The 26289-nt window shown below is 53.4% G+C and overlaps 2 protein-coding genes across 2 annotated transcripts in view; one reads left to right on the plus strand and one right to left on the minus strand.

Annotated features, from left to right (window-relative positions):
- Nucleotides 1-212: 212 nt before the first annotated feature.
- The window catches only part of TSPEAR (thrombospondin type laminin G domain and EAR repeats), a 98762-nt gene continuing 72685 nt past the window's right edge, over nucleotides 213-26289 (plus strand). Inside the window, exon 1 of the mRNA XM_061192820.1 lies at nucleotides 213-402. Within this exon, the coding sequence (XP_061048803.1) occupies nucleotides 318-402 (85 nt within the window). The 5' untranslated portion in view covers nucleotides 213-317. The remainder of the gene's footprint in view (nucleotides 403-26289) is intronic.
- On the minus strand, nucleotides 7442-8481 carry LOC133093089 (keratin-associated protein 10-3-like). Its single transcript, XM_061192797.1, is given in 3 exon segments — nucleotides 7442-7944; nucleotides 7947-8003; nucleotides 8457-8481. Coding segments are annotated over 3 exon segments (585 nt in total).

Raw genomic sequence — 26289 nt, forward strand, 5'->3', positions numbered from 1 at the left:
CCTTTGGGAAAAATGCGCTTTGCCAATGACTAATCGTGGCCCCGCCAAGATGTTATCAGCTGTCACCTGCAGGGCAGGACCACAGCCCAGGTGTGAATGAGATAGAGTGAGGCTGCAGCCCGACCTGCCAGCACCACCAGCGTCCTGTCCCCGCCGGGCGCCGCTGTCCCTGCGCAGGCCCCGGGGATGTGGCCACCACAGTGACCGCCGGGCCGAGGCCGCCCTGAAAGGGCCGAGCCAGGTGTGCGAGGAGCAGGTGCCTACCGGGTGCGGGCGCGTGTGGAGCCCCTGGATGGAGCTTGGGACCCGGGCCCCTCATGTCTGTCCTGCTGACTCTGTGTGTCGTGCTCCTGCCCCTGGCGACCCCGGGCCGAGGCGCCGGGCGATGGGGGCCCTGCACAGGTAAGTGGGGGGCACGGGGCGGGGCGCGCGCGGGGGCCGGGAGGGGCGCCGGGCGTGCGGTGCCACTTTCTCAGGCCGAGTCCAGGTCACGGTGCTGAGTGGCCCTGGGAGGAGGGGGGAGAGAAGATTAAAGGGAGCAGCAGGGCGGGCGCTCACGCTAGGAAAGCCAGCAGGGTGGGGACTCCTTTCAAAGGGTTACCCTCCCCCATCCCAGGCCCTCCACAGTACTTACCTGCTGGGCCTGCAGGAAGGCCTTACACCTGCCGGAGGAATGAGGCCCAGCGGCTGGCGGGTCACTCGCCCGCCCTGGACAGAGAACCCAGGGCTGCACTTGGCACAGGGAAGGCCCGCCGCTGGGGCCGGGCAGTCCTGTCCCGCGAGAAGAGGGGCACGTGGGGCGGGTCCCAGGCATGCGGACCCCCCTCCAGCGGAGAGCGGAGTCGGAGGGGAGATCCCGCCCCCTCCTCCTTAGAAAGGCCGAGTTGACCTGCCAGTGACCACGACATCATGCCTTTCTGCAGTTTCTACCAAGAGACTATTTATCCGACCTAACACTGACAAACAGAGTAAAGGGGAAACGAGACCCGGAAGCTAGAAGCTGAGCTTTGGGATGGGGAGTGAGCGATGGGCGTGCGGGGCCTTGCCGAGGGTGGTGGCGCGGAGATGGATTGTGCGTGGCTCCCGGTTTATTTGCAGATATCTCAGCCTGGGCTCCTGGAATCCTCCCAAGTCCCTTGCGTGTTATGGCTCTTTGCTCTGATGGCACTTGGTTCCCAGTGATGTGACCAGGAGATGGCCCATGATGACCCAAGTTTGGAATGCTGACCTGTGTTCACACTTGGGGGGGGGGCATAAAAATCCCCAGGCCCCCAGGGAACAGCCAGACCGTGCGGGTGGAGAGGAGCAGCCCCCGGGTGTGTGTTGGGAAGGACTACCCGGGCCCACAAGGCCCCTGCACCTGCTGCAGTCACAGCCTTGGGATGCATGATGTGCAAACCACACAGAAGCCGAGCCCACCTGTAGCCCTGAAACACCGCCGCCCCCCACCCGGCTTTGAGCATGGAGGACAGACCCGCACACGGGGTCTGGGGCGCAGCACCCGCTCTGCGTCGTCCTGAGCACTCAGTGTCTCCCAGGTGGGGTGAGTCACAGACGTGTATCTTCATGTTCCCTTCAGCACTGGGAACAGAATCAACTTGCATAGTAATAATAAAGGTTATTTATAAAGCCCGCCCCCTCTCCCCTGAAGGTATGTTGCAAATAGTTAAAAGATGACCCAGTTATAAATACCGACAACCAGGGAGAAAAGATAAAAGTCAAGTAAATAATATTGAACTAAATTTGGAACTCTCCCAAGACACTTGATAACGGCTAGTCAGGACTCAAATAGTTAAAGAAGTCACTTTGATCGCATTTGGTTTTGAAAAGCACAGGAGGTTACACCGTAGGGTTTGTGTGGGGTTTGGATTTCACTTTCCCTTAGCCCTTGCTCCTGGGCCTGCGCTGCTGCGTGTGAAGTGCCTGGACCTTGGCTGTGACGACCTCGGGTTTTGAAGTCCTGTCCCCCTTCCCCACGCCCGTCCGAATCTGTGACCATGAGACAGCAACCCCTTACAGGAGGTGGTGTGGACAGTTTTGCCAATGAGGAAGTTGAGGTTACATCTCTGCCCGGGGTCTGGTGCAGACCTTCTGATAAGGGCTGGGTACTGGGGCTGGCCCTTCTGCACAGGGGCATCTGAGGACGGGTCAAGTCTCAGAGAGCCTCAGCTGACCCTGGCAGGCTGTCAGCACGAACGAGGCTGCGGAGGGCGGGTGGGAGGTGCAGGCTGGGAAACCAGCTGCAGCTGCTGGACCAGCCTCAGGGCGGGAGGGTGAGGCGGGTCTGGAGCAGAGAGGCCGGGCTCCCGGCGCGCAGCGGGTGTGTGGGGCGGGCTCCCCTGGGATGCTGTGGCAGGCAGGATCCTGGGGCCTCCCTGAGCCCAGAGCCAGCCTGGGTCTTCTGATACTCGGACCCCTGCGCTGCTCCAGCAAGCCGGGCCAGCCGCCCTGGGACAGAGGCTGAGCCAGGAGTGGAAGACCTTCAGCTCCCACACGAAGTCCACGACTCTGGGGGGCGTGATGTGCGTGGTGCCAGGAAAGTGGCTGGGGGTGTCCTGCCAGGGGACAGCTTGGTGGCCTGAGTTCTAGACCTGGGCTCTTGGTCAGGGAGTGACCAGCCGCCGTGGCCAAAGAGCCTGCCGTCCACCCCCGACCCAGCCTGTCCCGACCCAGCATTGTCTCCACGTGGGTGGGAGGCCAAGGCGGAGGGGTTCTGTGGAAACTGTAGCGGGGGCAGCTGGCCCCCAAGGCTGGGTCACTGGCGGGGTGCGGGGGGGGTGCTCGGAGCGGGGTGACCTGCCGCGGGGTGTCCTCTGTCACCCGGGGAAAGTCAGAGGCGGCTCCTCACCGGGGTCTCAGGGCCGCGCTGAGGCGTGAACCTGGCGAACATGGCACCCTCAGCACCCCCTTCCCTCCTTCACTTGCTCGACGCCCCTGCAAGGAAGGCACTGCGCCCGCGCTGTCACACTGCAGCCCGGCCCCGTGCGAGGACAAGGCTCTCGGCCGGTGTGGGGGACCCCGGGGCGGGCGGGGGTCAGACCTGGGGTCTGGGCTGGGCTGCATCCCTGGAGCTAGAGGAGGTGCCCAGGAAATGAGGGGCACAGATTTGCATTATAAAAGCTAGTTGGGGTGTGAAGGCTGCAGGCGGGCGGCCCAACGAGGGGCATGGGGTTGGGGGGGAGGAAGCCCTGCCCCTCCCTTGCTGGCGGCTCCCAGGAATCCTTCCACCCTGTCCTTTGGGCTCCGTTAATGGAAACGCTGCAGGAAGGGCAGTGCTGCCCAGGGAGTTGGGGAATCCTGGCCACCTGGCGAGGCCCGCCGCCGGGTCCTGGGAGCCCTGTGTGGGCACGACGCCCCCTTCTGGGCTCACGCGGCTGTCAGCAGGGCCGTGGGCAAAGCCGCTAGCAGTTTGCAGTTAGGAAGCTGCCGCTAGGTTCCCAGTCAGCCTCCTTTGTCCACCTTTGTGGGTGTGGCTTCCCGCCCCGCCCTCGGGTGCTGGGGGCCCCCGAGGCTGCTTCCGAGCCGCCCCAGCCCCAGGCCGGCGCCCCGTTCAACACCAGCCTCATCTGAGCTCCACACCCCAGGTGGCCCCCGGAGCCGGGCACGGGGGACCACTCTGCGTGGGCCACAGGAAGGAGAGGCCGCCAAGTGGCGGGTCGTGTGGTGACCGAGGCTGAAAGGCCCACCTGGCCTGCTTGACAGTTTTGCAGGGCTGGCAACTGGAGACAGACTGTCAGCCTGACGCCCATTTCCTTTTAAAGAATTCTCAACCGTTAAACCAGGGTGTTGTTTGCACAGAAATTAGGAAACCAAGAATATTCATTTTTATAATGCAACCTCATACACTATATGCTGGTTCTTTGGTTTTGATTTTTAAGAGTAAATCATAGATTTCCAGGAGGTCTTTTTCCAGGAGAAAATCTAGGAAGCCACCAACGCATGCTTCAGGGTCTGGGCTCTGTTTCCAGCCGGAACCCCCCCCATCTCTCCCTCCCCCCTGCCCCACAATACCCCCCCCCGGGGTAGATTCTGAGCTCCGGGCTTAGAGGGGACCTCTGTGTCTGTGTGGGGTAGGGATGGGAGGGCGCCCACTTGTCTCCCCATCCTGAGAGTCTGGGGAGCGACGGGGACGTGGTCCCCAGCTGTCACCCTCGGCGTCCTAACCACACATCTCTGCCTGAAGGAGCGTCCGGGGCGCGGGCTCCGGCCCCAGCGGTCCGGGCCGGGGTCTGGGGGCTCCCGGAGCCTCTCGGAGACCCCTCCTCACCCAGCAGCCATGCCCACGCTAACGCCCCCACGTGACCCCACCCCCAGCCCCGCGCAGAAAGCCTGAAAAAGCCGGTTCCTTCGCGCGGGTCTCGGTCCCCGGGAGGGGCTGGGGCTCGGGGTGGGGAGCCCTCTGTTAGTGGCTCACTTTCCATCCCACCCCCAGGTCGGGGAATGGCGCTTTGGGGACTTTGTGGGGGACTCCGGCGAATCCACTCTAGTGAGCATCTCTGGCACTGCCAGGGGGTACTTACCCGCCGCTGGGAGGTGGGAGAGGAAAAGGAGGATGCCCACCCCACCTCCACGGTGACCCCACGGTCGGTTTGCAGACGGCGAGCCCCTCCTCCGCCCCCGCTTGGGCCTCGGGTGATGGAAGGGGGAAGGGAGGTGACCCCGAAGGCGGGAGCTGCCCACCTCTGGGCGGGGCCTCGCTGTCGCCCCTGCCGGCCTGGCGGGACCGCGGGGCGCGCGTGGACCGAGGGGGGTCTCCCTACACCGAGGGGAAGGCGGGGTGTGCGCGCGCGTGGATATGTGAGTGTGCGCGGGTGCGTGAACACGTGTGAGCATTAGTGTGAGTGCGTGTGCGCGCCTGCTCGCCGCTGGGAAGAAGCCGGAGGACATCCACCCAGGTGGTGAAATTCGGTCGTCTTTCTGGCCCCGCGCGTTTCCGCGGTTGCTGCAGCGGCCGCGGCAGCGCGGGTAACCGAGGGAGACGGGAAACTCTTCCAGGCCGCGGGCGCGGCCGCTTGGCAGCTCCACGTGGCGCAGGCGGGCTGGACGGTGGCTCCGGGCTGGGGCTCTCGGGGTCAGCGGTGTCCGGGCTCGGGTGCCGCCGCATGGGGACGGAGCTCAGGTGGGCGCTCCTGGGACCCCTGCGCTGGGGAACGGTCCTCCCCGGGATGCCTCGCTCCGCGTGTCGCGCGTCCGGGGGCGTCGAGCGCTGAGCTTGGGGCGCCCCAGGGAAGAGTCACCAGTCTTTGGTGACTGGCCGCCGCCGCCGTCCGCGTGCGCTCTGTCCCCGACGCAGCTGGCTCCATCCAGGGTCGGGGGCTGGAATTCAGTGGCCGTGAACTTGGGCAGGAACTTGGGCGCTGCACCTTCGTCTTCATAACTAACCCAGACGCAGCAGCTGCCAGTGAGAGATGTGCCTGCCTTGGGCCACACCTGGGACTGTCACCAGCTGAGCCACCGGCATCCTCCTGCCCCGCACAAATATGCACAAACGTTCTGTCACCCATCCGCCTGAGGCCCGCCGCTCCTCTTGTTAACGCCTTAGTAAAAAAGCCCACATCTCACTACATCATTAAAATTGTTTTTTTTGTTTTGGTAATTGGTAATGATAATGGTCTCCCCTTGAAATCTGGAGTGTTATATTTTATGCAGTTAAATTCGTGTTTCTGAGAAGGGGCCTGTGGGTTTCACTAGCTGGCAGAGGAGTCAAGGCGTACAGGAAGCTGGGGCCCCACAGTTCACTGGTCTCTGGGATGCGGGATGCTGCTCTCTCTCTGGGATGGGGGTGCTGGTGGGGTTGGCCAGAGGGAGGCTGCTAAAGGCATAGAGGAGGCCCTGGTGGGCAGAGCCCCAGTGAATTTTCTGGGCCCTGTAATAGCTGGGGGAATTGATTTCTCACACCTTCTCCTCCATAGGAGGGTCCCAGGAGGCAGGGGCAGGGTCCCCTAGAGAGCGGTGGGGAGGGGCGGGGCCCCAGGGGAGGCTGGGTTCAGGACTCGCACCTCCTTCCGCAGCCCCAGAATGTAGGAGGAGGGCCGTAGGGCACTAGTCTGTCTGTACCCATTTCCACCACCCAGTTCTAGCTGCAGGAGGGCCCTACTTCCACTGACAGATTCCCTGAGGACCCCCTTTTGGGGGATAGTGGCACTGGAAAAGCCAGCCAGGGAGTCTGGACCCGGTTCTCCAGGGGAGACCACCGGAGGGTCAGGTGATCTCTCAGACCTGCTCTAAGGGGGCATTCACTGTTGACCCCCCTCCTTTTGGGGAACATCTTGCTGGATTTCATGGCCTCCTGGGAGGGAGGGAGGTGTCACGTCAAAAGCAGGGTAGGGTTAAGAGCTAGAGGTGGCACTGGGGGCAGGGTGGAGGTGGAGGGAATGCTGGTTAGGAATGAGGGCTGGCCATGGGAAGCTTGGGGCTCCGGGAAACATGGGGGCCCCATCCAGACTGGCCCCAAGGGTCACCCTCAGGCAGCAAACCTAGGCTTCAGGCCCCAGAGTATGGGCCCTGGAAGTCACCTACCTGCTGGCCTCTTCCCCTTGACCTCTGCCCCACCCAGCCGGGAGCCGGGGCTGGGGAGGGGATGTTGTCACTAGTCTATGTGGCACAGACAAGGCAGGTTGGGACATTTGAAGATTGAATAAAGCGCACAGTTACAGGGGAGGTGGAGGGACAGGCACAGCTGGTGGTCAGCAGGGACGCTCTACTTCAGCTGTGTCCCAGGGGGCCAGAAGCCAGCGGGGCCCTGCCTTCTGCGTGTCCCCAGGCTGACCAGGGAGAGCCAGGCCGGGGGCAAGGGGGCCCTCTCGCCAAGGGGCCCGCTGGCCAGGTGGCGTTGGCCACCACAATCTCAGACACACAGCACAGCCACCCAGAGCTGCCCAGAGATACAGACGCAGGAGTCGAGGGCCGTGGGGACGACTGGGTGGGCCTCAGAGCTCAACACCCTTGGAAATGCTCCCAGGGCATGGCTTGGCTCCAAGGCTGCTGAGGCCAGAGTCATTTATGTCAGCCCCGAGGGCCGGAAGCGATGAAACATACAACCAGCTGGGAAGGAGGACCAACTGAGGGGAGGATGGCGAGTTTATTCACTCAACTCAAGACCCCTGTGAGGGGAGGGGAGGGCACACAGCAGCAGGAGGGGCAGAGACGGAGCAGAGTAAGGCTCCAAAAGGCTAGGGCCGAAGAGCGGTGTCCATGGCTTTCAGGAGAAACCTGGGGGCCCGCAATAATAGGGGCGGGCTGTCTCAGGTTCATCTGGGCCTGATCTGGAGGCTACAGATGGGCTAAGCCCTGCTTGTTGGGGTCCTAGGTCAGCTCACATTCATGTAGAGGTGTAGACCGCAGCTCGTGCTGGGTTAAATCCTGAGGGTGGCCAGTGGCTGGCAATGGCAGAGGTGGGGGTGGCCCATAGCACCTGGCTGGCCCTGAGGGGACGTGCTGGTCAGCTGCAGGACGTGCCCGAGGCGGGGATGCAGCAGGCCAGGCGGGAGCACAAGGGGCGGCAGAGGAGGGACACGGAGGAGGAGGGTCTGCAGCAGGACGAGGGGCAGGGGGTGGGCTGGCAGCACGAGGGGGCTGAGCAGGGGGTGGCGTCACAGCACACGGGCTCGCAGCACACAGGTGCGCAGCAGACAGGTGTGCAACAGATGGGCTTGCAGCAGACGGGCACACAGCAGGCCTGCTGGCAGGGGGAGCAGGTGCAGCAGGAGGGCTGGCAGCTAGACTGCTGGCAGCACGGGGCCGTGCAGGAGCTGGTGCAGGCTGGTGGGCAGCAGGGGCTGGACACGCAGCTCACTGGGGCACAGACGAAGGTCAGGCAGGGGGCCGGGGCGCAGCAGCTGGGGGCGCAGCAAGGGGGCTCGCAGCAGCTCTCTGGGCAGTCGTCCACCTGCCAGCAGGAGCCGGTGCAGGAGTCACAGGAACCGGGCAGGCAGAGCCGCTGCCGTAGCTCAGGGCGCTGGAGCAGACGGACGGGGTGGACGCGGCCGTGGTGGGGGCGGTGGCTGGAGGAGGGTGTGAGGGTGAATGTGTGAGGGAGTGGACGGGTGAGGCTGTGTGAGGTTTTCGGGTGGTTGGAGGTTATATACAGCTCAGGGGTGTGTGTCGTTGCATCAGGAAGGCCCAGCAGAGGCCATTTCCTTGTTGTTGGTCCTGAGGAGACTCGTCATAATCCCATGACAAGTAACTCAACTCATTAAACTCCCAAGGGGCTGGAGCCCAGGGGATCCACGGAACAGGGGTCCAGCCACAGAGGTGGTATCCAGTAAGCTAGAGCCAATCCCGTGGGTGGACCCTAGAGGGCCAGCAGCTCCTGACAGCCACCTGCCTCCCCTCGCACTGAACATCTTTCTGGGGCTTCTTACTATTATTTCCCCTACTTCTCAACACTCAGTGGAATCACTAGCATATTTTGTTCTTTTTAAATATTCTCTTTATTTCCTCCTGAATCCATATACCAATGAAGGGCACGTTGAGTGTCATGTTAGCTGTGGAGTTTTCATAAATCCCTTTTATACTGTTGAGGAATTTCTCTTCTATTCCTAATTTTCTGAGTTTTTTTCTATCATGAAATTGTGTTGGATTTTGTCAAAATCCTTTTCTGCATCAATTGAGATCATTTTTTCCCCTTTATTCTGTTAATGTGGTATATTACATTGGTTGATTTTTTAAAAAAAATATCGAACCAACCTTGCATTCCTGGTATAAATCCCACTTGGTCATGGTATATAATCCTTTTAATATGCTATTGGAGTCAGTTTGCTAGTATTTTGTTGAGGATTTTTGCATCTGTGTTCATAAGGCATACTAGTGCGTAATTTTCTTTACCTCTGGGAAATGCTGGCATCATAGAATAAGTTAGGAAGTGTTCTTTCTTCTGGTTTTTGGAAAAGCTTGAGAAGGTTTGGTGTTAATTCTTTACATGCTGGTAGGATTCACCAGTAAAGCCATCTGGTCCTGGGCTTTTCTTTCCTGGGAGGTTATTGATTAATAATTCAATATCTTTACTATTGAGATCTTTACTGTTGAGGTCTGTTGAGATTTTCTGTTTCTTTTTTAGTCAGTTTAGGTAATTTGCATGTGTATGGAAAAATTTCCATTTCATCTAGGTTATAGTTTGTTGGCATACAATTGTCCATAGTATTCTTTTATAATACTTTTTATTTCTCTAAGATTCATGGTAATATCCCTACTTTAAGTTCTGAATTTACTTATTGCACCTTCTCTCTTTTTTTCTTTGCTAGTCAATTTTGTATATCTTTTCAAGGAATCAACCTTGGTCTGTTAATTCTCTGCTGTTTTTCTATCTTCTATGTCATTTATTTTCACTCTAATCTTTATTATTTCCTTCCTTCTTCTGTCTTTGGGTTTAGTTTGCTCTTATTTTTCTGGTTCCTCAAGGTGTTAAGTTAGTTTATTGATTTGAGATCATTCTTCTTCTTCTTTGTCTTTTTTTAATGTTAAATTGCTGTGGTAATTAATACCAAGACAGATGTAGAAAGAATCCAAGCATGACTTCTTTTTTTAAAAAAATTTATTTATTTATTTATTTGTCTGTGCCATGTCTTAGTTGCGGCACGCGGGATCTTCGTTGCCACATGCAGGATCTTCATTGTGCGTGCGGGATTTTTAGTTGTGGCATGCGGGCTCTTAGTTGCAGCTTGCGGGATCTGGTTCCCTGACCAGGGATTGAACCCAGACCCCCTGCATTGGTAGCGTGGAGTCTTAACTGCTGGACAGCCAGGGAAGTCCCATTCTTCTTTTTTAAATGTAGGCATTTACAGCCTTAAATTTCCCTCTGAGCACAGCCTTCACTGCCTCCCACAGGTTTTGATACATTGCATTTTAATTTTAATTCATCATTAGTATTTTCTAATTTTCTGTGACTTTCGACTTTGACCCACATTAAGAAAAATAGTATGTTGTTTAATTTCCACATATTGTGAATTTTCTAGTTTCCTTCTGTTATTGATGTCTAGCTTCATTCCATTGTGCTTGGAATAGACCCTTTGTATGATTTCAGTTTTTTAAAAATCCACTGAGGCTTGTTTTGTGGCCTAACATATGGTTTGTCCTGGAGAGTGTTTAATGTGCTGTTGATGGGTGGAGAGTTCTGTATGTGTTTGTCATGACTAGTTGATTTATAGTGCTGTTCAAGTCCTCTATTTCCTTATTGATCTGCCTAGATGTTTTGTCCATTATTGAAAATGGGGTATTCAAGGCTTCAAATATTGTTAGAGAACTGTCTGCTTCTCACTTCAATTCTGCCAATGTTTGTTTCATATATCTTGGGTCTCTGTTGTGTGGTGCATATGTGTTTTTAATTCTTATATCTTCTTGATGAATTTAGTCTTTTATCCATATACAGTGTCCTCCTCTTGTGCATTTTTACAGTTGTTATGATATGGATGAATTGGTCCTTGGTAAGTGTTATGTTGGTCATTTTTTAGAGTCTTAGTGTGTTGATGGGGACTTACGAATTCTTGAAAAATAAGTTTATTATAGAGAAAGTCAGCTATAAGTCATGGCTGGTTCATCATACTGTGTTAACAATTTAAGACAGTGGAGACATAAGGGTGAAGGCCATTCTTTGCTGTAAGCTCTGCTCCCTGATAACCAATGACGTACAGGCCAATTCCATGATCTCTGGAAGCTTGGGGAGAGAGGGAGTCAAAGTGACAAGACTTTAAAACCAAGTCCTGGGGAGATACTTCAGAGGTGAGGACGTGTGTCAGAGAGAGAGGGGAGGGGAAGAAGGAGAGAGAGGGAGAGAGAGGGAGAGTGAGAGGGAGGAGGGGTGGGATGGAGGGGAGGGGAGGAGGACAAACTGACAGGTCTCTGGATTCCCCATCCTACTTTTTTTTAAAATAGATCTTTATTGGAGTATAATTACTTCACAATACCGTGTTAATTTCTGTCGCACAACAAAGTGAATCAGCCATATGCATACACATGTCCCCATATCTCCTCCCTCTTGAGCCTCCCTCCCATCCTCCCTATCCCACCCCTCTAGCTCATCGCAAAGCACCAAGCTGATCTCCCTGTGCTATGCAGCTGCTTCTCACCAGCCAACTTTTTACATTCGGTAGTGCATATATGTCCATGCCACTCTCGCCCCAGCTTCCCCTTCCCACCCCATGTCCTCAAGTCCATTCTCTACGTCTGCATCTTTATTCCTGTCCTGCCCCTAGGTTCTTCAGAACCTTTTTTTTTTTTTTTTTAGATTCCATATATATGTGTTAGCATATGGTATTTGTTTTTCTCTTTCTGACTTACTTCACTCTGTATGACAGACTCTAGGTCCATCCACCTCACTACAAATAACTGCTTCATTTCTTTTTATGGCTGAGTAATATTCCATTGTATACATGTGCCACATCTTCTTTATCCATTCATCTGTCGACCCCATCCCACTTTTAACTAAAGAAGCCATTTTTAAAATGTGGACCATTTTTGGTATATTTTCTAATTTTTTCTTTTTCAAAACCTCTTGTCCTTGTCTTATGACTGTAACATCTTCTTGAATGTCTTTGCGTTACATTTAGGATCTTTAAAAGGTCTCCCCTGCTTCTTAACTTTTCTGCCTCCAGTGGGGTGCATTTTTACGTTTGTATCCTGGTCTTTCATTTTCATGCCGCTGCTTTTCCTTGTTTGCTGGGGTGAGGGTGGGGGTTGTCCTTGGTGGCCTGGGCTCCTCTTGCACCGCGTGTGTCATTCTGTGCTGTGTTAGAGAAATCTCACCTGCGTGGGGAAGTTGACATGGCGCCTGGCATTGGGGTGGGGGTCTGTCAGGCAGTGGGCTTCACTTTGGAGTTTGGAATAAGAGATGGGAGCCCAGATGCAGGAATGAGAGAGCTGTGGACTGGGGTGCCAGCAGCTTCCTAGGAGCCTCAGCGTCCTGCACCCCCCGCACCCCAGTGAGGGGTTAAACTGCCCTGGAGATACACACATCCTGGGAGGGTGTGGGACAGCCGGGCACTCTCCCTGGGTCCAGCCGTTCGCTCGGCCCCCCTCCATGTGGCCACGTTCCATCCTCCTTCCCCCAGGCCTGCCCACGGGGAGCAGAGTGGCGTGGTGCTCCTGGGCCAGGCCAGCCCCCACCTATTGTGCCCTGCCTTGCGGTCAGCACACTCTCTTCCACTTCCATCTCATGTGTCAAGTCCCTCATACATCTGTAAGCTGACCCCCCTGTCCCCACAGTGGGTCTTGGGAAGTTTGGGTGGGATGGTGGGTGGGCTGAGCCCTCCATCTTGAACTGGAGGCATCAACTCTCTCGGGGGGCTGGCTTTCTCACAACCACCCCGCACTCTGGATATTTGGCTGACCTGGAGTCCAGTCTTATTCCACTTGAATTCCGAGTACCCAGATTCTTTTGACTGCACCCCCATTCACTTTGCTGCGGCACAGACACTATTGGTTTAATTTCCCCATCCAAAGCAGGAACTCCATTTGTGGCTCCTGTTTTTTTCATGAACATTTTAATTATTTTAAACCCCTTAAACCTTAATTATATTTTCAACTCTTTTTTTTTCATTTTGTTGTGAAAAATTTCAAACATATGGAAAAGTTGAAAGGATTAAACAGCAAGTATCTACACGTCCACTCCGAGAATCCACTGCTGACCCTGTGCTTCGTTTGCTTCCTTGGGTACCTACCCAGGAAACCCTCATATCCATGCATCTTATTTTGTGAAGCATTTCAAAGTAAGTTACCAACAGCTGTGCACATCACTCAGGCACTTTAGGAAGCATACCCTTAACTAGAGTTCAGTGTTCATGACCTGGAACGTCCTTCCTGCCCCGCCCCAGTCAACTTCACCCCAACCCTCCAGCAGCAGCCACTCTTCTGATTTTTTCAAATCACATATTAGTTCAGCTTGTCTTAGGGCTTCAGCTAAATGGGATCACACAGCAGGCGCCTTCGTGCCGGGCTTCCTTCACCAGCACAGTGTGTTTGAGGTTCATCCCTGCTGTTGTGCTGATTGCATTCTGTTGCCTGACTACACTAGGCTTTGTTGACTGGCTCCCAGGCTGACGGACATGTGGCCGGTGCCAGCTTCTGTCTGCTGTCTTCCAGCCTCCAGCACCCAGAAGCCGGGACAGTCGCCAGGTGCCCATTACACTGCAGGGTAGCTCTGACTTGTAGGAAACCCTTTCTTCTCTTGAGCTGAAATCCGCTCCCCTGTCACCCCGGTTCCTGGTCCAGGCTTCTGGGCAACATGCAGCGAACCTCATCCCTAGAAAGCCCTTTGGGAGATTGCAAGCAGCTGCAGGTCCGTCAGGCTCTTCCTCCCTGCCCCCCCCACCCCATTGATCATTCCTCATCAGCACCGTTTCCAGGCTCCCAGAGAGCCCTGGAAAGGATCAAGGAGGATCAAGGTCCTCAATGCAGACACTGAGGAGAACGTCCCCTTTGGATTCAACAGCCTGGGCCGCCACTCCTCCCAGAGGGCCCCCGCCCCCCTCAATGTCCCAAGGGGCGTGACTGTCCCAGAAGAACCGCCCCAGGACAGGACTGCATGCTGGCCTCAGCTTGTCCAGGACAGCAAACCTCAAGGAGACAGGACTTAGGGAAAAATCACACACAAACCCAGCATTGAGGGGCAGAGATTTATTTTTTATAGATTGCTAAGCTTTCATGGGTAAGAAAAGTATGGCGGATTTCCCGCCCTTATGGGATGTGGGTCCACCTCCGATTCAGCACTGAGATGTGTGGACGGAATCTTGATAATTAGACAAGAAGTCTTCTGAAATCAATAGCAGAGAATTGATTTTCCAGATCATTAGTCAGCAGCAGGAAGGGGTTCCACAGGGGACAGGCCTGTAGGTGAGGGCAGGGCAGGAGGGCTGGTGGGGGGGGACTACCCACATGATCGGCTTGCAGCTCACGGGCACGCAGCAGGATGCCTGGCAGGGGCTGGGCACGCGGCAGGCTGGGCTGCAGCCGGAGGCCACTGGGCAGCACGGGGACGGGCAGCTGCAGGCCGGCCGGCACAGCAGAGCCATGCGGGGGGCATCGCAGGAGCCCCTGCAGCCCAGGGCAGGACAGCAGACAGCAGGACGGGCCGGCTGGCAGCCCTCAGAGCAGCTGGCGTGGCACACGGTGGCGTGGGGCTGGGTGCGGTCAGGGCAGAGCACAGGGCTGGTCCGGAGGCTCCTTCCCCGGAGCAGCCTTCATACCCAGGCTGTGGCGTCCTGGCCATGAGGCACCTGGGTGTCTTCCTCGTGGCGGCCTGTTGTCTTTCCTCCTCGTCCCCCACTCGGGTCTCTTCCTGGAGTTTCCAGTGGCAGTGATTCAGTTCAGGAAGCTTCTCAGCTGGAGGCTGACGGTGACCCAGCGGCCCTGTGATTTCTGGAATCGGAGCCTGGGTTGGATGGGGAAGGGCCGTCAGCTGGGGACGGGGGCCCCACTTCATGATTTTCAAGGCCCTCCCCAGTTTTAAACACCCTGTCCTTTGTCCACACAAGTACGGCCACACTCACCACACCAGCGTCCCCCATTTCGATTTGGAAACTCAGTGATCCAGAAGGTTCTCCCTCAGGGTCGGGCGCCTCACTGGGGGCTGTGGCCACGTTATTGCCATAATCATAACGGCGGGTGATGATTCCAGCTTTGTGCCAGAGCTGAGCTAAGCATTTTACATGGACTCTCTCGTAACTGATCAATTATCAATCCTGCCACCATTCAAGGGGCAGGTGATACCCCATTTGCACAGATGTTCAATCAGGAAGATCTGGAAGGATCCCAGGATGTGTGCACGTTCTCACCGCTGCAAACGGAGAAGCAGGCATTGAGGCTGCTCAGCCTCACTCTGGGATCCATGGTCTTTCCATTGTGCCTAACTGTGCTGGGACCTTAAGGGGTCACTGGTGACATATCCTAAAGTCCAGAATCAGTTGGCACAGACAAGAGTGAGGGACAGACAGATGTAAATATCCATCACATTTGGCCCTGGAGAGCATGGCTTAGGTGTGTGACCCCTGTGGGCTTCCAATTCAGAATTGCCCACCTAGGTCAGGCAGCACTGGGTCGGTCCCAGGAGGACCGAGTGTGGAGGGAGGGGCTGAGCAACCTCTGGATTCCTCTCCCCACCCAAGGGTCTGGTGAGCCGGGCCCTGCAGAGCAGTTTGGAGCGAGCTTGGAGCCAGCGTGAGACTCCCCAGTGCCCCTCCGTGGGCGGGGGGCAGCGGGCTGGAGTGTGGTTTACAGGATCCTCCCACCTCCCTGCCCTGTGTTGTCTACATGTCGGCCACAGCATGTTATTCTACGGTGGGTGCTGTTCACAGGGCGTGGCCGTCTCGCAGGGCAGTGCTGCTTCCTCCTCTGAGGCTGTGTCCCCGAGACCCTCTGCACCTGTGCAGGCCCCCTGTGACTGCTGGTGTGGACAGAGGGGACTCCCCTAGGAAGCCCTGTGAGGAGTCAGACACCACAGTAATGAAGTCACCCAAAGGCTGAAGACCACTGTGGTCTCAGGAGCTAAAGCATGATCAGAACTTGCAAAACTAAGTGACTGGAGCTGACCCGAGACCACACAGCAGATGAGCTTGAGGCCTCTGGACAAGCCGTGACCCATGAGGTCAGCCCTCCTTGGGCTCTGACCGCAAGTCAAAACCATACTTAAAACAAAGAGAATTTGGGGCAGCCCCATGTGACCACATGTCCATGTATGACCTTGTTACTGAGCAATACATTTGAAACAGTCAGTTGTCTTACAAGTCAGTCGCTAGAAGAGTGAAAGCGAGCCTTCTGTACTTACCTGCTTTCTACGTCTCCTGTGCTCCTCATTCCTTCCTGTACAGCCAGTGTCCACCGGAGCCCATTTCTATTCCACCTCAAGGACATCCTTCAGTACTTCTTGTAGTGCAAGTCTGCAGGTGAGGAATCCTCTCGCTTTTGTTTTTCTGAAATTGTTTCACTTCACCCTCAGTTTTGAAGGAATTTTTTTTTTTTGGTGGGGGGCTCGATCTAGAATTCTTTTTTTTTTTAAACATCTTTATTGGAGTATAACTGCTTTACAATGGTGTGTTAGTTTCTCCTGTATAACAAAGTGAATCAGCTATACATATACATATATCCCCATATCTCCTTCCTCTTGCATCTCCCTCCCACCCTCCCTATCCCACCCCTCTAGGTGGTCACAAAGCACTGAGCTGATCTCCCTGTGCTATGTGGCTGCTTCCCACTAGCTATCTGTTTTACATTTGGTAGTGTATATATGTCCATGCCACTCTCTCACTTCGTCCCAGCTTACCCTTCCCCCTCCCCGTGTCCTCAAGTCCATTCTCTATGTCTGTGTCTTTATTCCTGTCCTTCCCCTAGGTTCTTCAGAACCTTTTTTTTTTTTTTTTTTATAGATCTAGAATTCTTGATTGGGAGTTTTGGTCTTTATCATTTTACTGATGTCATCCCACTATCTTCTGTCTTTCATTGTTTCTGATGAAAAGTCAGCAGTTGTTATCTTTTTTCTTGTATGTAGACTGTTTTCTCTCACTGCTTTGAAGACTTCTTTTTATTTTTGGTTTTCATCACTAACTATTAAGTGCCCAGATTTGGTTTTCTTTGTATTTATCCTGCTTTGGGTTTTTTAAGATTCTTGGATCTGTAAGTTGTTTCAAATCAACCTCAAATCAAGTTCTGAGGTTGAACTTACATATATGTTAGCATGATATTGTCTCACAGGTCTTTTGTTTTGTTTTGTTTTTGTGGGCAGGATTTTAATAAGTCAGAGACTCAATTTTTTAAACTCATATTTGTTCACAGTAAAATATATCATACTGTCCTTGAATTTATAGCTTATTCACCATTTCTTAGAACGTTTTCTAAAAAGGCTTACAATTATGAATCCTTCCTTTGTCTCTTTTTCTTTTGAATTTTTGAATTTTATTTATTTTTTTTATACAGCAGGTTCTTATTAGTCATCAATTTTATACATATTAGTGTACATATGTCAATCCCAATCTCCCAATTCATCACACCACCACCCCCCCTGCCACTTTCCCCCCTTGGTGTCCATAAGTTGGTTCTCTGCATCTGTGTCTCTGTTTCTGCCCTGCAAACTGGTTCATCTGTACCATTTTTCTAGGTTCCACATATATGCGTTAATATACGATATTTGTTTTTCTCTTTCTGACTTACCTCACTCCGTATGACAGTCTCTAGATCCATCCACGTCTCTACAAATGACCAATTTCGTTCCTTTTTATGGCTGAGTAATATTCCATTGTATATATGTACCACATCTTCTTTATCCATTCGTCTGTCGATGGGCATTTAGGTTGCTTCCATTCACAGGTCTTCTCATTTTTCTTAATTCTTCTTTCTCCTTCAGACTGGATAATTTCTATTCATGTATCTTCACATTCACTCACTTTTTCTTCTTCCATCTTCAATCTGCTGTTAGGCCCACCTAGTGAATATTTTATTTCAGCTATTGTGCTTTTCATTTCTAGAATCCCCCCTCCCTTTTTTTAAAGTTTCCATTCCTCTACTGAGATTCCCTATCTATTCACTCATGGAAATAATATTTTCCTTTAATTCTTTGAACATACCTTCCTTTGATTCTTTAAACATATAGCTGCTCTAAGTCATTGTCTGCTAGCCCAATATCTGGGCCATCTCAGGTTGCATTACTATTGTTTTTTCCTTTAACTGTGAATTACATTTTCCTAGTGATTTTTGATTGTATATTAGAAATTATGGTAATACATTAGGAGATCCTGCATTCTCTTATCTTTTACTGACTATTCACTGATTTTCTAGCAGACAGTCACTTACTAACTGATCACCTTGAACTTGTTTGTGCAGGTTTGGTTTTACACTTTGTTAGGGTGGAACTGTGGAAAGTCCAAAGTACTTCCTAAGCTCTACATTTTGGTGAGACTCAACTTCCAAACTGTCTTCCCTGGAAATCTTGTCATGGGTTGGCTAGGCTTTGTCAGGGCAGGTCTGGAGTGGGTCCTACTAGAGTAAGGAGTAGGGACCCCTGCCCCTTAGGTGCAGACTGTGTGGGGTCTCAGTGGGACACCAGGGGAATTGCGCTCTCAATCCTACAGCAGCTTCTCTGTAGACTCCGGTGGTCTTGCCCTGAGTGTAGACAGCCCCTCCCTCTTCCATAGATTTACAGGGAGCTTATGCACAGGACCCTCCTTTCTGATGCCCCTCCCTCAGATTCTAGGTGATTTCAGTGCCAACTACTGGTCTCTTCCTCTTCAGCAGAGTGGGGCCCTCACATTCTGCCCAAACTCCAGCTCACTGTGCTGCATTTGGGACGTTGACCCCAGGCCAAGAGCTGGGCAAATGTGCAGGTCATCTTGTGGGTTTCCTTCCTCTCAGGAGTCACAGTCTGTACTGGTTCTTGCCCACTGCCTGGGAATGGATGCTCATCAATTTTCTTTAGTTGTGTACTTGACAGGAGGGCTGGCTTGGTACCAGCCTCTCCATCCGGTTTTCCCAGTATTATTTTGTCTCCATGTTCAACTCTGTCTGCAGCAGAGGCTGTGGCTTGAGGAGGTGTCTGGGTATCTTTCATCTTTGCCTCAGTGTGGAACCAATGGACATAGGCATCTGTCAGGCAGGTGGAGCTAAATCCACCCCCGTTGCTGATAGAGGACTTGGATAGGAGTGTGGCTTCTGGAACAGAATGAGGCAGACTCTGCTGTCAGGCTATCCTGGAACACCATAGACCCCCAGGGGCAAGGGTCTTTGTGCTGAGGTCACCCTGGCTAGGCAGACCAGCAGGTGCTTGCCACAGGCAGGCAGGTGCCACTCCTCGTCCCAGAGCCGCCCCTTGGGTGATCCTCCCACTCCTGCAAGGGAGGCTGGGGTGCTGGTGGGTGTCTCTCCTTATGGAAGAGAAGTCAGGGGTGGGGAGCAGTGTTTCCCCTAACAGACAGGTCCTACCCGTGAGTGTTTGCCTGGGCCCGGATGTGTGTGCATCTGTGCGGTGCCTGGACCACGCTGGGCTGTGTGCCAGTCTTTGGGGACCCTGCCTTAGAAGAATCTCGTCAATCCAGCCCTGTGTCTTTCAACTCAGCAGCCTCTTGCAGGAGTTTGTTTGTTTGTTGTTGTTGTTTACAAAAACACCATCTTCTACATTAAATTCTCAATTAAGCCTCCTCATTGTCAAGGATGGAGGTGCAATAAGAGAGACCTTGAATTCTTTATGAAAACGGTATGGAGGTTTAGCCACATGCATATCCAGATTTTACAGCAAAAGCACCAGGGAGGGCAGTGAGTGGCTTTGGGGCTGTAGGACGGGCAAGAGCCGGGGCAGGCGGGAAGTGGGTGCCGGGCGGGAGTGGCTGTGTCCCCTCACCTTGGCTGGTCAGTGTACCACCCGCCGCCAGACCAGACAGCCCCTCCTCAAGTCCCTCACAACCCCACACTGACACCTGCAGGCCCCGAGGTTGTGCTGGCCACACGGGTGCAGGCGGAGCCCACTGGACGTGTCCAGAGGCGACCCTTCCACAAGCAGCGCACACCTCCTGCCGCTGCCCCCCGGGGCCCCTGCCCCTCACACACTTCCCTGGGGACATGCTGGTCCTGCTTTTCGTGGAGCTGCGTCTCCGTGGCTTTGTCACTTGGTTCTCTAACTACAAGGCTTTCTCAAGACGAGGAGCCAAGGTCACCAACCACCAGAAGTTCTCCGAGACCCAACCCTTTGTCCTCAGGACACTGTGGCCAAGGAGTCCCCATCCTTCGTGTGTGTCAGCTGGCCCCCCCCACCTCCAGCTCGACACCCCTGGATACTCGGGGACCAGGCAGATGTGCTCTGCTCTCCTCGCATCCGCAGTGGAGCCGGCTGAGGAGGAGAGCAGCTTCCGTGGCTGTTCGAGGACCAGCGTCACACAGAGAGGGACGTCTGGAGATTTGTACAAAAGTGGCTCAGGTGAAATTTTAAGGAATGAGGCAGAATCCAGATGGAGCCAGTAAGGCACGCAGGCAGGTTGCCAAGTGACCAAGAGCTTGAAGAGGGGCAATTAGTCATGAAGGTAAGTCAGGGCCAAACAACTAAAATCTACAACAGAAAACTATGTCCTGGGAGATGGCCCGGAAGAAGCAAAAACAAGGAGGACAACAGTCGTGTCCGTGTTGTCCAGACGCCCACGGCCCGGGTATAAAGGCCCCCGGGGCAGCAGCCTGCAGACATCACCACTCTCCTCCCGACACCAGCGCAGCCCCATGCCACCGTGTGCCACACCAGCTGCCCCTCGGGCTGCCAGGCTGCCTGCTGTACGTCCAGCCCCTGCCAGGCGACCGGCATGCCTGTGAGCTGCAAGCCAGTTGTATACGTGCCCGTGAGCTGCAAGCCAGTTGTATACGTGCCCGTGAGCAGCAAGCCTGCCGTGTGCCTGCCCGCGAGCTACAAGCCTGTGCGCGTGGCCTCCTCCTGCCACTCCTCCGTGTGCTGCCAGCCCTCCCGCCCCGCCCTGCTCTGCAGACCCGCCCCCTGTAGCACCCCTTCCGGCTTCTGATCACGCGCCTCCTCCCAGCGGCTCCCACTGCAGACGGGGTCACACCTGTACCCCTCCCGGCACGAGTCCTCGGTGGGCCTCCAGGTTCTGCACGTGGCAGGCGACAAGCACGCTCAGCCAACCCTCTGAACTCGGGCGAGGAGATGGCAGGATGATCTGGACCCTTCTGTGAGCTGGCGCATCCCCCCTGGGAAGCCCTGGTCCCCAGGGTCCTCCTCTGTCTCCAGCAGGAAACCACGCCCCACGTGAGCCAAATAAATCGTGCTTTCCCCATGCAACAATCTTCCTGGCTGTCTTTCATTTCTGTTTCCTGGCCAGCTAGTCTGCTACCAAGGATTTAAGGCTGATCTCTTCAGTGATACCTGTCCCCAGCGGCTCATGGAAGGTGGGAGGTTTTGGGCGGAGGGAGTGGCCGATGAGGCCCAGGTGCAGGTGGCACGGGCACCGACTTGTCTGTTTCTGTGGCTGGTCTTGCTTCCCGTCAGCTATCGTGTCCTGCCCCAGGGAGTGAGGGCCAGCTTCCCCATCGTGTGGGAAGACGTCCCGTTTCCCGTGTCACGGGAAGTCGAGCCCAGTGGGGCAGCTTTGACTGCTTTGGAGTCAGGTTCGTAGAACTAGGATAGCTCTGGTCCTCAGCCCATGACTCACTTCCATCGCTGGTGCACGTATCACCCACTGTTAATTGATGATCAATTATTGCTTCTTATAATAAACCCCCATGAATACCCTACCTAACATGGAAAGTAGAACATCAGTAACTTACCCCTAACTTCGTGGGGCAACCACAGTTGGAAATGTGTGCTCATTATCCTGTTACCTTTTAAAAAAATATAGTTGCGTCACATCTCTCTGTATTCTCGAAAGGTGTAATTTCTGATTTGGTGGTTTTGCATGATGTTGGAAGGGCATTATCCCGAATGTAATCTGGAACTTACTTTTTTCACTCCCTGTTCTGTTGCTGTTTCCTCCGCACATCCGTGCGGTGTAGTCCATAGGTTTAGACCCCTCCCCACTGTCCTGTTGTGGGACTATCTCAGGTTAGACCTGCTCCAGTGGATGGTGGGCGTGCGGGCCCTGAGGGGATTGTGGGGGGACCTGGCTGTGGACTGTCCTTGACCCTCCTGTTGGCATCCACGGCCTGTCTGTTTGGGGCCAAGCCAAGCTCCGCCCGATGCAAGGTGCCCGCGGTCAGTCTGTCTGGCAGAGAGAATGACAGCACGTGGGAGAGGCGGGCACCGCAGGACAGCGCTGGGCAGGGAGCCGGTGTGCCTGGCAGGGCCAACTTCACCCACAGGAGCACTTTCAGGAAACGTGCCTTGGGCCCAGGTGGAGCACCGCCGGCAGGTGAAGCTACAAGGAGCTGACGGAGATGCAGGAAAATTGACTTCTCCCCCCTCAGAAGCAACCACAGATTCCATGCCTTTTGTTTCTGGGATTTATTTTGTAACAAATTTTCCTCAGAGCTTTTCTAAGGCAGCGGATGGGTGTGGTTTGAGATACACCAGCACCGCATTGGCCAAGGTCTCTTCTACTTTGTTTCCAGCCATAGAGAGAGCCCTGCCCTGTGGGCCTGAGCATGACTGCCCATCTGGGGGAGTGGCCTCCAGATGCCGCGGTCCTTCCCTTCCAGCCCTCAGGGGACCAGAGGTCACAATACAGCCAGAGATCCCAGTGCGGTGCGAAGCGCCCCAGCTCTCCAGGGGTGGCCCCTGAATCCTAGGCTTCCTTTGCTCTCTGTCAAGGGTAGCGCCCCTTCCCCTTCCCTGTGGGCGGGGAGGGGACACAGTCCCTCCCAGGACGTTCTCACTACTGATTGCCCTGATTTCCAACCTTTTAATTTATGCCCTGGAGGCAGATGATAGAGCTGATCTATCGAGGTGATCTGGGACCTATTTCCATGGTTTAAATTTCCCCAAAGTTAAATTTCCCCAAATTTTACCTTTGGGTAAAACTGAGCCAGAAACGGAACCAGTCAGCTTGGACATATAGTCTCACGCGCATGCACGCACAGGTGCAAGTGCTCACACAGGACATATACACTCACGCATGTTCCTACGTCCCGCGTAAACACGTATACGACACGCACGCACGTGCACACGCACACGCACGCACGCACGCACACGCAGGCAACCCAGGGCGCGCCGGCCCCTCCCCGCACGCGCCGCCTGGTCTGACAGCTGTCGCAGCCTCTGCAGCCCGTCTCGCCTGCAGGAGCAGAAGCCGGTTCTCTGCTGTCAGGTCAGTCTGGGCTCTACTTTCCGAGCAGTTTGTCGAGCCCACAGCACCGTTGACCTGACAGACCCACCCCCAGGTTTCCTGTCTCAGGTCGGGCACGTGGGGACTGAGATGCTGAGTGCCAGGCTTCCCAGCAAAGCCCCGGTCACAGCGCCTTCCGTCTGCGCCCTCTTCCGGCTCCAGGCTGTTACTGCAGGGGGTTCATCCATCCCGTCACCACCTGGACCACACATGCGCACACAGGTGCACACACAGGCACACACACACAGGCACACGTGCTGGACTGGCTCCTCGGGGTCCCTGGTTAAACTGGCCGATGGTAACTCCTGTGAAGCTCGTGGCGCAGGTGGGGACGGGAGGCCAGCAGGAGCTGTAGCTGTGCTGCCAGGTGAGCTGTGCAGCGAGATAAAGATGCCAGCAGAGCCGGAGAAGGGAAATGAGTTTTATTACCTTTGAAGCATTTTCCCTAGCTCCCCCTGCAAGAACCCCCTGTGTGAACTTGGGGTTTATCTCCCAGTGCATTTCTTCATCCAGGTTCTGAAACAATACATTTCCATTCCTTGGCATGTTTTTAAAGTTTAGATGTTGTCATAAGCTGTGTATCTTTTTGTAACTTGCTTTTTTCCCTCAGTGTTATGTTGGAGCAATTCATCCCTGCTGATAAGCGTAGCTCTTGGCATCTGTTCAGGGCTTTATAGTATTCCACTGACCAAATATACTATGGTCTATCTGTTTAGTCTCCAGTCACAGACATTTAGGTTCTTCTTAATTTTTAGCTACTACCCCAAATGCTGCAAGTTTCCATTCTTTTAACTTGTTTCTTGTGCACAACATGCCAGTGTTTCTTGAGCTTATCTATCCAGAAGTGCCCTGCTTGTGTGTCACCATGCACGTCTTCACCCACACCAGAGGGTGTAAATCTCTCCACAAAGGGGTTGTTCCCATTTGATGCTGCCAGCAGGTGTGAGATGGGCTATTCCATGTCTTAAACCACAGCCACCATGGTCAGATGTTCCAAGTTTGGACAGTCTGGTAGTTGTGAAATGTCTTGGGAACTTTATTTTCTATTTTATATATATTTTTATATATTATATATTTTTATAGGGTGATGCCCATGCAGAAAAGTACACAAAACATAAAGACACAGCTTGATGGCTATTCACAGAGTGAGCATTACCTGTAACTGCCACCAGGCCCAGGAAGTGGGCACATCCAGCCCCGACACCGTCCGGGGCCTCCTCCAATCACCCCCAGCCCCCAACCTCCCAGAGTATCCATCATTCCTCTAGAAGGAATGATGTGTTTTGAGTGGTTTTGAGCTCCTATAAGTAGAATCGCACTGTATACATTTCCTTTTATCAACAGTCTTTACCTGTTTTAGGTGCTCAGGTGAGTCTAGCCTCACAAAGTGAGGGAGGGAGCTGTCTTCCTTTTGTATTCTCTGGAAGAGTTTGGACCAGTTTGGAGACATTTATTCCTAGACTGTCTGAGTCTGGTATTGTCTTCGTGGGTGGATTCTAACACCTGATTCAATTTCTTTAATGGTTAAAGGTTATTCAGATTTCTGAGAAGTATACTGTGGTAAGTTTTATATATTTTTAGAGAATTTATTGGGATAAAATTGTTGTAATAGCCAATGATTATTTTAAAAATCTCATATCTGTAGTTCTGCCGTAATTTTCAATCCCAATTTCCTAGGAGTCTTTATCGTGCCTTGTCTTTTATTCTGCTGGCCAATTCCACAAGCCAAAGATTTGTCTTTTCAGAGAACCATCTTTTGGCTTTGTTGGTCTGTGCAGATAATTGTTTTCTATTTCATTAATTTCTGCCCCTGATTTTGCTATGTATATACTGAATGGCTTTAACCACTTTTCCACGATACTTTTCATAGAAAAGCTTCAGAAAACAGCACAGATATTTTCAATATGTCATATAGTGGAACAAAGCCAAAAAGGAAACGTCAGTCCCTTGTTTCAAAGTGATGATAGTCAGTCATAGCTGAGTATCATCTTGTGACAGATACTATTTTGGGGGGTATTTAGCTGAAATTCTTTTTTGATGGATGTAAAAGATTCAAATGTATTTATACCTGAACCGCAATTTTTTAGGCCACTGTGACATTTCCTCATAAATTTGGAAGTTCTTTGAGACAAAATGTACCCAAAATATTAGTTGGACAGAGTCTCATTTCAGCAAGATCATCTAAAGCTAAAGAAAAGTATTTGAAAATTTTCAAATTTTGAATAAATTAACCTTTAATGCCGTTTGTCTGCTTGCTCTGTCACGTTCTGAGAAGAGTGTGTCAGTCTTTCCCTGTGAGGATTTGTCTGTCTTCCTTGGAATCCACCAGATTTTGCAATTTTGAGGCTGCACTTTGTGGTATATGGACGCTGGGGATTATTATGTTTTTCTGGTGAATTGAACTTTATTATCATTAATTAGAAATCGTCTTCATTCATAATAACATTTTCTACCTTAAAGTATATTTTGTCTATTAAAATAGTTGTTCTAGATATCTTTGGTTGGGTGGTTTTTTTTTTGGGCTGCGCCGGGCAGCATGCAGGGTCTTAGTTCCCAGACCAGGGATTGAACCGTGCTCCATGCACTGGGAGCCTGGAGTCTTAACCACTGGACCGCCAGGGAAGTTCCACGGTTGGGTGTATTTTTTCTCCTCTTTTACTTTCAATCTTCCTGCCCTTTCTGTTTTGGGTGTTGGTCACACCTCTACCCTCCTTATCACTGAAAGCGGGTTTCTCCCACTCAGCTGCAACGTCCGTCCAAGGCTCTTGTTTTACCTCGACTTTTTTCTAACCCCACGAATTAGCCGCGTTGTCATTATTCTAGTCAGCTCGTATTTGTTCATCCACACGCCTACCAACTAGTGCCCTCACTGCCCGCCTCCCGGACCCTCCTGCTGGGATGCTGTCCTTCTTGCCTGAGACCCCTTTCAGTGAGGGTGTGGCTGGTAAACGCCGAAGGATCGTGTGCTGTCCTGGTTCTCAGTGGGTGTTTGTCGGGGATGCAGGTCCAGCTTGACACCATCCCATCCCCGCGCTTCGACTGCCCTGCCTGCCGCTGCTGAGAAGCCCCCTCTTCGTTGTTCTTCACGGTCAAGCTGCTCCTTTTGTTACCCACCAGGGTTCTTGGCCTCCTTAATCAATAGAAATTGATCAGAGGCCAGATGAGAAATTCAGGCAAAGCTTAACTGGGACTCGTGCTGCAGCAGGAAGGAGTGAGAACAAGTAACGGGTACCCTTGCTCGCTCCCGGAAGTGGGGGGCGAGCTGCTTCTTAAATGGGTTGAGGGTAGGGGCGGGGCAGTGGGGCGGGCCAGGGGGGTGGCTTGGGTCGGCTGCCCACTCCCTTGGTGGTGCTGTGTGCAGGGATCACGCGCAGGACCTTCAGAAGTGGCAGGTGGGTTTTTGGTCTTTTTGTATCTTGTTGTCCATAATTTGCCCCAGCTGTGTGTGCACGCAGTTATTTTTAGTCCCTTATAGTTTCTTTGTATCTGTTGCTTCAGGAGATGTTTGTCCAGGTGCAAGCACTGCAGCAAAGGGTCCCGGGTCCCGGGTCCTGGGTCCCAG

The sequence above is a fragment of the Eubalaena glacialis genome, chromosome 6 (genome assembly GCF_028564815.1).
Source record: "Eubalaena glacialis isolate mEubGla1 chromosome 6, mEubGla1.1.hap2.+ XY, whole genome shotgun sequence".
Taxonomy (NCBI): domain Eukaryota; kingdom Metazoa; phylum Chordata; class Mammalia; order Artiodactyla; family Balaenidae; genus Eubalaena; species Eubalaena glacialis.